The 12,552-nt window shown below is 44.0% G+C and overlaps 1 protein-coding gene across 2 annotated transcripts in view; it reads right to left on the bottom strand.

Annotated features, from left to right (window-relative positions):
* The window catches only part of EPHA3 (EPH receptor A3), a 597,724-nt gene that overhangs the window by 76,571 nt on the left and 508,601 nt on the right, over positions 1-12,552 (bottom strand). For both annotated transcript variants that reach the window (XM_075335117.1, XM_075335118.1), the window contains exon 10: positions 4,825-4,950. In XM_075335117.1, the coding sequence (XP_075191232.1) occupies positions 4,825-4,950 (126 nt within the window). The remainder of the gene's footprint in view (positions 1-4,824; positions 4,951-12,552) is intronic.

Below are 12,552 nucleotides of genomic sequence, written 5' to 3'. Positions count from 1 at the left end.
CAGACCTCGCTGGGCCATGAGATTGCGGAGAGGGAGCAAAGGAAGGTGGAGCAGGTAGCCCGTACGATAAAAGAAAAGGAAAGCCTCCATCAGGCCACCTTCCGGGTACGGGGCCCGTTCTATGAAGGACAAGTGAGGAGGTTTGACGTCCGTCGGGGGTACGGGTTCATATACGAACCGGGCCTGGAGGCCCAAATCTTTGTGGCCCGTCGGGACGTCAATGCCCACCTACCCGAGGACCATCCAGGCTGCAACCTGATGCCGGGGGACTTGGTCCAATACACCAGGCACTGCGGGGAGAGGGGTTGGTTTGCGCTGGATGCGAAGCCGAGGGGCAGTCAAGAGGCCCGAGTATCCACCCAGCCCCTTCCCCTGGCCGACACCATGGATCTGGAGTAAGTCAGCGGTCCACCGTTGTTAGAAGTTGCCCCCATTGGGACCAACAGTTTGAAAGTTTTTAAATGATAAGAGCAAATCAAACGAGGAAGTAACCTGATTGAGGTTTTGATTGAACCAGCCGTTGCCGGCAACTGTTGTCCCCGTAGGGACTGTCTGCAATCCTTGCGTAAGGAACTGCTTACAGACAAGCCCGAGAACTTGCAGGGCAACCACAAACTTAGTGGAATGTAAATAAAAATGTGTTGGCTTGATACCGTTGCCGCCTCCAGAGAGGCTGATTTGGGAGGATGGGCCTGGAGGAAAGAGATGGCCCAGGCCCGCCACTACCGTAGCCGGTGGCGATCCTCCGGGGGTTCAGGGGTCCTCATGGACGCGGGTCCCCTGAAAGAGACAGAACCCGCTCGGGCAACTTGGTTCTGGACTGGGGTCAAGGGGTGCTGCCCGTTTCTTAGGGGCAGCAACAGGGCCAGGTTGTTTGGGTGGGAGAAGAGCGGAAGGTGTTACCGTTTGCAACGTTTAAGTACCGTACCTCCCGTTATGGGAAGATTGATGCAAATGCTTATGTTTTAATGTTTATTGTGTTTTACCCCTTTTCTACAGTTAACAAAAATAAAACCGGTGATGGACGGGCAGCCCACGGACGGTCTGCATTTTACTAAGGGGAATGTGTCGCCCTGAACAAGCCAGGACATCACAGGTACTACATCAACACACCCCACACCCCGGCTAGGCACACCGAAGTCAAACACAAATCCTTGTTGCCTCCCTCCAGGGGCTGATGTCCACACCAGGGGGTGGGCCAGGCGGTTGGCCCCGCCCACCGAGGAGTACACAGTCCTGGAGGCGGGAAAAGGAGTCAGATAGAGAGCAGTTTTAGAGAGTGAAGTGGTAGTAGAGGAGACTGACCGTGTCCGGGTGTGTGGCCCGGGCACATACAGCAAGGTTGGCAGACGGTGGTGACCGTCTGCAGGAGAGGCTGATTGGAGTGAACCATAAGGACTGGGGACGGGCGGTGGCCCGCGGGTACCGGATCGGGGAGTGAAGAGAAGCCAGCACCATTCGGCAGGGCTTACGGACCCCGACCAGGCTAGGAGTCGCCGTAAAACTGGTCAAATCCATTAGCGAAGGGAACCTCCGGGGTTTCCCAGAAGTCACGACCCGATTGAAGGCTACAGCTCACACCGTAAAGGGAAACACAGTCACCGCCAAGGCTACAGTTCCCAGGGCCAGAGCCTGCGGGCAAAAGGGGCTCCCTCAGCATTCATCCAACCTGGGGAGCGGGTTACCGGTGGGAAGCCATTGGAACCGTAAACACAACACAGGTGCAGGGAAAGGCAGTCACCATCAACCTACCGGGAGAGCTACCGCAGCCGCCTGTGGGACCCGTCCATCCAGCCGTTTGTTTGACCAGAGACTCCGTGTAAATTACTGGCTGAGTGAGTACCACCGTGCCGTGTGGCACAGCGTTGCCCCCGCGACCCTGCACCTCACCAGGCCCCGTAACTCGCCTGCCATCCCTAACCCTCACCGGCCCCGGGACAACCAACCCCCCTACCCACGGAGGGGAGAAACAACATCCAAGCTGCTCCCTGTCATCGCTCCCGGGATCCCCGTCCAGAGCAGTGGTGGTGTCACAACCTCACCACAACCGAGGGTGGCGTCACAGACAATATCCCTAAACCAAACCACCCCCTTTCACTCACGGGCGAGGAGCGCCGCTTGAGTCCCCGGGATCCGGCCCACCGCTCGAGCCACCACCGAGCAGCAGCAGCAGCAGCCGGACCCGAGCAGTGGGTGAGCGCAGTGTCCTCTCCTCCGCCCGCGACATCTGCAGGTCCAGTAGTATTTTTGGGGTTGCTGTGACTGGCCTGACCTGGCTCTGTGGCCCCATCGGCTACACGAAAAGAGAGTGCAAGGGGGATGGGGGGTTTGCTTTGTAGTGCCACCCATGGTGCGCGGTCAGGGATTAACCGCCACTGCGAGAGGTTGCTCTCCTCCGGGGTTGATGTTACCGCAGCTCAGATAGTCCAGCTCCCCACAGGTGGAGCGAGCCCCAGGGAGGACAGTGGCGACGGGGGGAAGGGCCGTTGGCACCAAAGCACAGGGCGAAGGCGACGGTAATAAGAGGCTGAGGCAGTGGTTGCGGGTCCAGATGTTTTACTCACAGTTCTTAGGATGCTGCCCTCAGGGTACCAGTCACCGCCGTGCAGGGCCCCAGCCGATCCCAGATGAATCAAAGGTCACCACCGGTGTTGTGGAGCATGTGAGACCTTCCTCCTTGTGCCTTGTAATGTGTATACCTGTGGCGTGAATCTACTTGGTGACCCCAGTGTCTTTGGCTTTAGTTACCATCCCATTAGCAGGCAGCGCAAAACAATTATGGGCCTGACCGTGGTCTTGACTCCGATCTCTATATGTTGATGTGCCCCGAGATATCTGTGGTGGTGGGCAGTGGGACATGAAATCCTCCTTCCCTGCAGATTCTGGTAGTCCAAAGTGGAGTATGTTCTACCCTAGGGCTCTGCACCCTGCTGGCACCAGTCCCGAAGGGGTTGTTGGGGCTCACCCTCCAGCTACTGTGTTGCTCCTCTATCTCACCAGCTCCACCTGTTTGTCTCCTGTTTCTCCCAGTTTACCCAGTCCTTTCCAGTCTGACCAGTCCTAATGGAGGAAGCGCTGAAGCACGCCCCTCCGCCGTCGTGGTCCTATGAGTCCATGATGTGATGTCCTGGCACTCTCCTTCTCTCCTTCCCCGGGATAACTCTGAAGCACTCATCCTGGGCGGTCTTTCTGAGCTAAGCTGTGTAGTACACCCATCAGCGACCTGGCTTTTCTTGCGTCTCAGACTGTTCTGAAGTGATTTCCAGTGTGTTCTGTAACTTCCCCAGTCAGCCCCCACCTTCCTGATGACTCACCCTGCCCAAGAAAAACCCATTGCTATGGTGACCACCTGTGTTGTGTAACTGCTGACTGGTTCTGTTGTGTAAGCTATGAGCACAGGATGTTGTGCAAGCTCTGAACAGCAGTGGTTAACCTCTTCTTACCCGGGATAAGTACTGCACCTTAAGGCAGATGCAATACCCTGTGGCGACTGAAGCCTCAGGGGTGCCACACCAAAACTTTTAGCCATGACTGTATAAGCGATCATATGATGACTACTCAAACCGCTTACACTGTGTATAGGAGGCGCCACAGTGAATTCTTTTCCCGGGTGCAGGAAAATCTACATCCACGACAGGTGAAAGTGTTTATATTATTTAATGAAATTCATTATTACATTTGCCTATTTTTCCTCCGGATTTTACTGTTTTGAGACTGTTTTATGTTTGCGGCACATTCATTTCTGTTCGCTATTCCAGGCATGATTTTTCTAAACCAGATATCTGCAGCTGATTGATTATTTGCAACTTTTTTAAAACGTTGCTACATTTTTGCTAAAAAGTTGTCCGCTCTTCATCCTGGAGTGATTTTTTTGTAAGTGTTTTTTGCAACTTTTTAAAAGACCTTGTTTCTTGTTGCTCTAATCAGGTGCAAAAAAATTTAATAGACAAAAGTAAAAAGTATTTTGGATTTTGCCCAAAATTTATCAAGAGTTATCGAATAGTTTTTTATAGCAAAAAAAGCAACAAATAGAACAACAAGATAAAAAAGAAAAGTAACAAAATAAAAATGCAAATGATGAATTGGGTCCTAAGTATATTACAACAAATGGGATAAATGACAAATAATTACGCTACATCGGTATATACAGCGCTGCAGTCACCGTCTCTTGAGTCGCTGCCATACAATTCATCAGCGGAGCGATACAAACTACTCAGCATTAATATTTGATTGTATATTTTCTACACGCACTATATTATTATTGGCTAATAAAAAAATAACTAGGAGGTATTAAAATCAATGCAGAACCTGTGGTTTTATAGAAAGCATTTCCAGATACAATTCCCCAAGTAAGAAATGCATTCCATTAAATATGTTTTCCCGCCGGTGCAACGATATTTGCTCCTTTAAAGGACCAGACCTACAAATAATCAAAGCGACATAAATAGGCTGATAAAATCTGGCGCTGGCACATTTTGTAGCTGGCCTGTTAGGTGCATTGATAAAACACAATTCCCAACATGAATTGCCAGTCACACTTTAAAGGACCACAAAGACCAAAATGTAATATGCTCTATATAAAAAAAATGACGTTCTCACCCAGGTGTATGTGTGCAGCCTTTATAATGAGGACTATTATTGCCAATGCAACCAGCCTCTCATAAAGTGAAATGGCCAATATCAGAACATTACTGTGCACCTGACAGCAAATGTGTATGCCATACATCCCAAGGTCTTTCTATATTCTCACTAATGCTCAATGGGTCCCTCACTTCTACACATTTATTACATAAATAAGTCATATAAATATATTTCGTTTCTTACCTGCTCCAATCACTTTATCTATGGATATACATGAGGAGTCCAGCTCCTTTGCGAATTCATGAACCGCTTGGCTAGGATCTTCGTAGGTGTGAGGATCTACGTAGGTCCTGAGTCCGGGAAACTTTACTGTTAAGGAAGAGAAATTATAATATTAAATTGTGGTTATAAGCTAGTGAGAATTAATTGCATTAGGAGAATGCCTGTTCCTTAATTACCATATTTTCCCCAAAAATAAGACAGGATCTTATAATATTTTTTGCTTTGAAAAATTCGCTAGGGCTTATGCTCAGGGGATGTTGTATTTTTTCCCATCAACAACATCCCACATTTATTCTTGAACAAAAAAGACAACATTAATTCAAATATAATCAACATTTTGTGTTAATCCTATTACTGGGTCAGATGCACATTTTCTTATCTGATCTGCTATTCTCATGCCCTATAGTGGTGGGCACATACCATATTTACAAAGGTTTAAATTACCTGTTAATATTTATTATTCTCTATGTACGGCTAAGTTTAGCTCCAAAAGAAAGCAGACACCTCCTAAAAGAATCACACTTACCAGACCTCAAACAATTAGCGTTGGCAAGTGAATGGGCTCTCACATACAAATCTGCGTCACTGTCAGGTCATCATGTGTTCTATAGCGGTTGGCTCCTCTTGGTGACTCCAAGCAGAATCATTGGAATGGAGTGATATTGGAACCCAATCTGTTGTGAGAGCGGCAGTGCAATGCAGCTGGAACGGCAAGAGACCTGACAGCAATGTAAATATCTGTGTGAGAGCCCATCCACCATTGCCACTTGCTAATTGTAATTGTTTGGAGTTTTTTGGGGGGGCTGCTTTCTTTTGGGTGTGTCTGTTTTCATTTATGACGAGTCCTACTGTATTCTTTAACTTTTTTAGCTGCTTGGACACTTCGTTATGGAGCTTCAACTAGGGCTTATTTTTGGAGTAGGGCTTATATTTTAAGCATAGTCAAAAAAGCCCCCAAAATCCTACTAGGGCTTATTTGCGGGGTAAGTATTTACTTTCAGGGAAACAGGGTACAGAGTGTACATGCAGGTTTTTAGTAAGGAAGGAGTTTCTAAAGGTGGCTTTATACGCTACGATATCGCTAAAGCGATCTTGTTGGGGTCACGGAATTTGTGATGCACATCTGGCCGCTTTAGCGATGTCGTTGTGTGTGACACCTATGAGAGATTTTGAATCGTCGCAAAAAACGTTCAAAATCGCTCATTGGCGACATCACTCCCTATTCCCAATTATCGTTGCTGCTGCAGTAACTATGTTGTTCGTCGTTCCTACGGCAGCACACATTGCTATGTGTGACACCGCAGGAACGAGGAACCTCTCCTTACCTGCATCCCACCAGCAATGAGGAAGGAAGGAGGTGGGCGGGATATTCGTCCCGCTCATCTCCGCCCCTCCGCTTTGATTGTGTGCCCGCTTAGTGACGTCGCTGTGAAGCCACACGAACCGCCCCCTTAGAAAGGAGGCGGTTCGCCGGTCACAGCGACGTCGCTAGGCAGGTAAGTAGTGTGACTGTTCCTAGTGATGTTGTGTGCAACAGACAGCAATTTTCCCCTGTCGCACAACCAATGGGGGCGGGTACACATCCTAGCGATGTCGGTAACGATATTGCAGCGTGTAAAGCGGGCTTAAGTGTGTAGTTGTCCATGACAGAGATGTCAAAATTCACATATAAATACAAATAGTCGCTTGGTGACAGTACTGGTGAATTATCCCTGGTGGTCTTCAGTTGGTTATTATGTAATATCCCTGGTGGTGTGGGGTGGCTAATGTGTTATTATTGATAGCCAGTACCCATGGTGATCAATAGGTTAACAACTAAATATCCCTGTAGGTGTAGGGTATATTAGTGGTAAGATGATTAGTTTTTTTTTTTATTATTATTATTATTATTATTATTATTATTTGGTTTATAGTAATGGTTATGATTTAGGCTACCAATCATTTAAGCACCTAATATTTGAATTAGGTCTACAGTTAGAGGACTTTTGTTACAGCTGAACCCTCACACTCTCATGGGAATGGATAAACCAGAAATCCACAGGTCCCAAAACAGATTTGTACTTGCCCTACACCTGACCCTGATTTGTCTCTGGCTGACAGTGGAGGTTGGCACCCTGAGAACACATAATGGTGCCCCCACTCATCAACGGCTGACCCTGAGTGTCTTTAACTGCACTCTAAACTATAAACCAAGTGTAACACAAAAACAAAAGCATAAATGAAATGTACACAGGCAGAGGGTGAGGTACAAGACCAAAAAGTGTAACAGAAGGCATGGAAACTCTCCCAAACCTAAATAAAACAAAATAGGAGATAACTGGGAAGGGATTCACACAAACCAACTGCAGGGAATAGCAATAGCAATGTCTCAGGAAGAAAACCTTAACCGAGGAGCTGGGACTCCGGATAACCATCTATCCAGAAATATAACCAGTACTGAGGAATGTGCATAGTACATATCAATAGTTCCTTTCAAAATGTGATTGGGCAAACCAAGTGAGAAAGTGTACACACCTGAATAGACGTTAAACAGTAAGGCAGAGCATAAGAAAGAAAGACAAACACAAAACAGTCTGTGGACCAACCAAGAAGGAAACCAACCAACAACCAGGATCACTGGTTGGAACCCCGAGAGGAGGGATAACAGTTTTATCTTCATATCTCCAGAGCTAAATCCCTAAATCTTCTAATTTTCCTCAGACAAACAACCATGAAATAATAAAGTTCTGCCTACTACTAGAGATAACGTACTGCAGAGTATTTAATATAATTACCACTGAACCCCTGAGAACTGAACCTCAGAGAAAGATTTCCAGGTTTGTAGACCCCCCCTCCTCCCCATGTAAGAGGGTTGAAAATGACAGTTTCACTTAAAAAAACTTAACATTTAATCCCTAAAGAACTGAATGATTTTTATTTTTGTGATTCCAGTTTTTCCTTCTCTTCCAAGAGCAATTTTTGTTACTGGCATAAAAGACACACACACAATCAATCACACTCCAACATGTCCCCATGGCCAAGACCAAAGAGCTATCTAAGGACACCAGAGACAAAATTGTAGACCTGCGGAAAAATCGGCTCAGCTCCTGATCCCACTACATACAGTGCTCACTGCATTGCGTTATGTTTTCCTTGTCTGCTCATTTTCAGTTGTGTTCTCTGTGTGTTGTGTATGTGAAGAGCAGAAGTGTAGTCTGGCAGGACTTAAGTACATTGTCTGAGAAGCGCTCAGCAGAGAGTGTGAGTGGTAGATAGAGGTTATATCAATGGGCTGTCCAATGAAAACAAGATATTACCCATACTTGAGATAGGTGATAATTTGATGATATGTGGATGTCCAACCCCTGGGGTCCTGCACTGATCGGCCTTACCTTAAAATGGAGCTGCATTGCATATGCATGATTGCTGCTCCATTCATCCTCTATGGGGGCTACTAAGCACTGCACCTTTTTACAGCAGCCCCTAAGAAAATGAATGGGAGCTGCAGTCGGCTATGTGACCTTCTGCTCCAATTTTTAGTAAGGATTAAAGTGCTCTGTTGGGAATAAAAATTCCCTGTTCAGTTGGTTCCTGTGGTCTGACATCTACTGTTCAGCAGTTATCACCTATGCAGTGGATAGGAGATACCTCTGCAAGGACTCATTTCCCTCCATTCTGTGTTAGGTGCAGAGGGCATGTGGAGCAGGTTAGTGGTATGCTACCTCGTAGTGGTTACAAAATGGTAAGAGGGAAATTCTGAAGTGGTGTCACCACAGGTTTCGGAGTTTCAATTGCATCTATGACCATGAAGGGACCACCAAGAAGGTGATGGTGAGGAGCAGAGGAGAGATTATATAATCCCAAGTGAAGGGTTGTGTGTTGTAACATCCATGCAGTCTGTGTTCGTGGGATTGTGAGGCGTTTGCCACAGAGATCATTAAGTATGTTGATGGTGGGGAGTTTACCATTGGGATCGTGTTGTGTATGTTAGTAAACCTCTGTACACATTCACCTTATTAGTACAAGTTTATTATTTGATTATATACAACAAACTTTTATGTTATTTTTCAAATAGTTTTATTTATTTTTTTGTTAATAGTACAATTATCTTTCAAAGGAAATCTATCAGCTCCATCCAGACTTCCGGGGACTGTCCTGTATTTTGTTCTTTCCTTCTTTCCCACCCTCCTATTTATCTGCTATAATCTGTCCTTTCTATTTATTTTACAGAGGAAATCGAAGGTTAGAACTGAGCGGCTCCTTCTGTGTAACACATAAATAATGGCACATTGGCTTCTCCTAATACTCAGCAAGTTTAATTAATTTTCATATAATAAATGGCCCTGGCTTTGTTACGGAAATATACCTTAATTCAGAGGAACAGTTTAGAGATCGCTGAGCTGGATTTGTAACGTGTTAAACGACAAATTAATTTTAGGCCCCGACTATCCACAGATAGGTTACACAGAGGGAGCGGGAAATAGAGTCTTTTTCTATAGAGACCGGGTCATTTTGTTTGCAGGGGACTCGGCATAAACAGAGCTCTTTGTTAGGGGCACGGGTGTGTTATGCTGGAACGCTGATGAATTGTTCCATTGTATAAAAGGTGCTATAACTCGCGGCCTGTAAAAACAATACAATTAACAAACACAATTAAGGCCAATGTAAACATCGCCTCTGGCAAAACCATAAACTGCCTGGTAATGATCATTCAGTCCTGACTCCGCAGATGGTGAAAAGATCCATGGAAAGATTTGTCCTTCACTTGCTATACGGACTATCGGTATGGTTATGATACAGAATAATAATAGCAAAAAGTATCAACTCATGTAGACAGATAATAGATAGATAGATAGAGGGATAGATAGATAGATAGATAGAGGGATAGATAGATAGAGGGATAGATAGATAGATAGATAGATAGATAGATAGATAGAGGGATAGATAGATAGATAGAGGGATAGATAGATGATAGATAGATAGATAGATAGATAGATAGATAGATAGATAGATAGATAGATAGATAGATAGAGGGATAGATAGATAGAGGGATAGATAGATAGATAGATAGATAGATAGATAGATAGATAGATAGAGGGATAGATAGATAGATAGATAGATAGATAGATAGATAGATAGATAGATAGATAGATAGATAGATAGATAGATAGATAGATAGATAGATAGATAGATAGAGGGATAGATAGATAGATAGATAGATAGATAGATAGAGGGATAGATAGAGGGATAGATAGATAGCTGTTGGGTAAATATATTGGATAGATAGATAAATAATAGACAGATATTGTATAGATAGATAATTGGTTGGATACATAAATAAATAGGTAGATACATATTAGATAGATAGATATAAAAGAAAAATATTGGATAGATAGATTAATATTGGATGGATAGATATTAAATAGATATTGTATAGATAATAGATAGATAGATAAGTAGATAGATAAATAGGTAGATAGATATTAGATAGATAGATAGAGGGATAGATAAATAGATATTAGATAGATATATATTAGATAGATACATAGATAGATAGAGGGATAGATAATAGATGGATAGATAGATAGATAGATAGATAGATAGATAGATAGATGGATAAATAGGTGTTGGATAAATATATTGGATAGACAGAAAATGGACCGATATTGGAAAGATAGATAGATAGATAAATAATTGGTTGGATAGATAAATAAATAGGTAGATACATATTAAATAGATAGATACGGTAGATAGATAGATAAGATAAATATTGGATAGATAAATTGATATTAGATTAATAAATATTAGATAGATACTGGATAGATAATAGATAGACAGACAGACAGATATTGTATAGATAAATAAATAGACAGATCGATAGATGGATTGACAGATAACAGATAGATAGATCAGCAGATTTTATTGTTTCTTTCTACACGTTTCAGAGATAGCATGCTCCTTCAGGAACAATGGCAATGTACATTGCCTTTATTAGTTCCTGACAAAGGAGCATGCTAGCTCTGAAACGCGTAGAAGGAAACAATAAAATCTGCTGAATATATCATTTGCTCTCCTGAATCCATCTGGCAGCATGGCATGACAACCCATTTCTTCTGTTCCACTGATTGATATTTTACCTCGTGGATCCGCAGCAGCCGGTCTTTACACTAAGAAACATGACTTGCACAATTCACCCAGGGGAGTGATTCCCTGCACCTGCTTATGCTGGTTCCTACCAGGATAAGACACCAGTTTATAGACAGACCCCACTCTACATAGCTATACAAATGAAAACATGATCTATAATAAGCATTGTTGTTTTTTTAATATGTTTAGTACTGGCAATCTATGTTGGAGAATGACTTCAAATCTTTGTATAAAAACTCTCAATATCAAGTTTCTATGTCACGTTGTACAAAGGGCTAGTAAGACGTAGTACAACGCATTCCCCACTAGGTGGCAGCAGAGTAGTGAAGGAGAGTCAGAGTAACACTGTAACAGAAAGACAGCTGAAGTACAGCAGAGTAACTTCAACAAGCAGTTCACAGGCGAACCACCAGAGAAATAGAGTAGTTAAGCAGTCAGGGTCAAGCCAGGAAAGAGAAGTCACTGCAAAGGGAGGATCAAAATCAAGTCAGAAAAAATAACAGAGTCAGAAGCTGGGAGATCAGGTATGCAGAGGGAAACACAAACAACTGACAGGAGTGGGAAGTCAGGGACTGGGGCAGACGGACGAATGGGGGAGGGTGGAGGTCAGGGCATGGTAACAAGGAGTCAGATCAAACAGGAAATCTCACCAGAGCCAGTCACAGGCTGCAGAGCAAAACTATAACCATCACAGGAATGCAAATGCAGAAACCAGATATAGCGTCTCCTGAAACCAGAATGAGGCTGATGGGAGTTAAACCCTGACATGACCAGGCTGTGTCTGGGAAACTCTGGAACATGGAGTACCGATCCTGGATCATGACATTCTAGTTGTGAAAATATCCACTCATCTAGAGGTGCGAGTCAAATACGCTTCCCACTATAAGTGATAACCAGCTACCGCCATACAGAAATACCATCATATCGAGCTTGGAAGGAAGACATGATTCTATCGGACCAGGCCACCAGCCTTTTACTCTTGATTCATGGGACTTCTTTTTCAGGAATGGAGAAGGGCCCTAAGGTTTATGGAGCATGGATTGCCAATATGTATACTGTATAATGGGGACACTACTCTCAATACCTCTATATACCACCCTTTATACTACCAAGGAATATAACTGACATTTGCCATAGTTTTACTATTTATTGGCCATCCATCATATACAGTATAGCTATTGGCTAATCTGATGAGTATTCCATCCTTACAAATGGAAAAGCAGGGGAAATTGATTTTTCTGTCTTGTCCTGAAAAAGGAGTTGCGTTGACTGTGCGATACATTGACAATAAAACTTCTTTTCTTGATCCTGGTTTCTGGACCCTTATTGGATTTCAGCAGCAAAGAACCATCCATTTTCCCTGCTCTTCCTTCATCCACATTTGTGGATGATGCAGCAGCTGTCTATTTGCTATAATAGTGGTTGTGATCCCACACATTTTTCACTAGTGTATACTTTGATAAGACCATATAGTACTTTTGGTTTTTTATCGCCTTACAAATGGGGCTCTCATTATGCAACACATGCACATTGAGTTTCTTCTGAAAGGGAGTATTTCCCTTG

The sequence above is a fragment of the Anomaloglossus baeobatrachus genome, chromosome 2 (assembly GCF_048569485.1).
Source record: "Anomaloglossus baeobatrachus isolate aAnoBae1 chromosome 2, aAnoBae1.hap1, whole genome shotgun sequence".
Classification (NCBI taxonomy): Eukaryota; Metazoa; Chordata; class Amphibia; order Anura; family Aromobatidae; genus Anomaloglossus; species Anomaloglossus baeobatrachus.
Note: the sequence above shows the minus strand (reverse complement) of the source record. Positions and strands in the feature narration are given on the sequence as shown.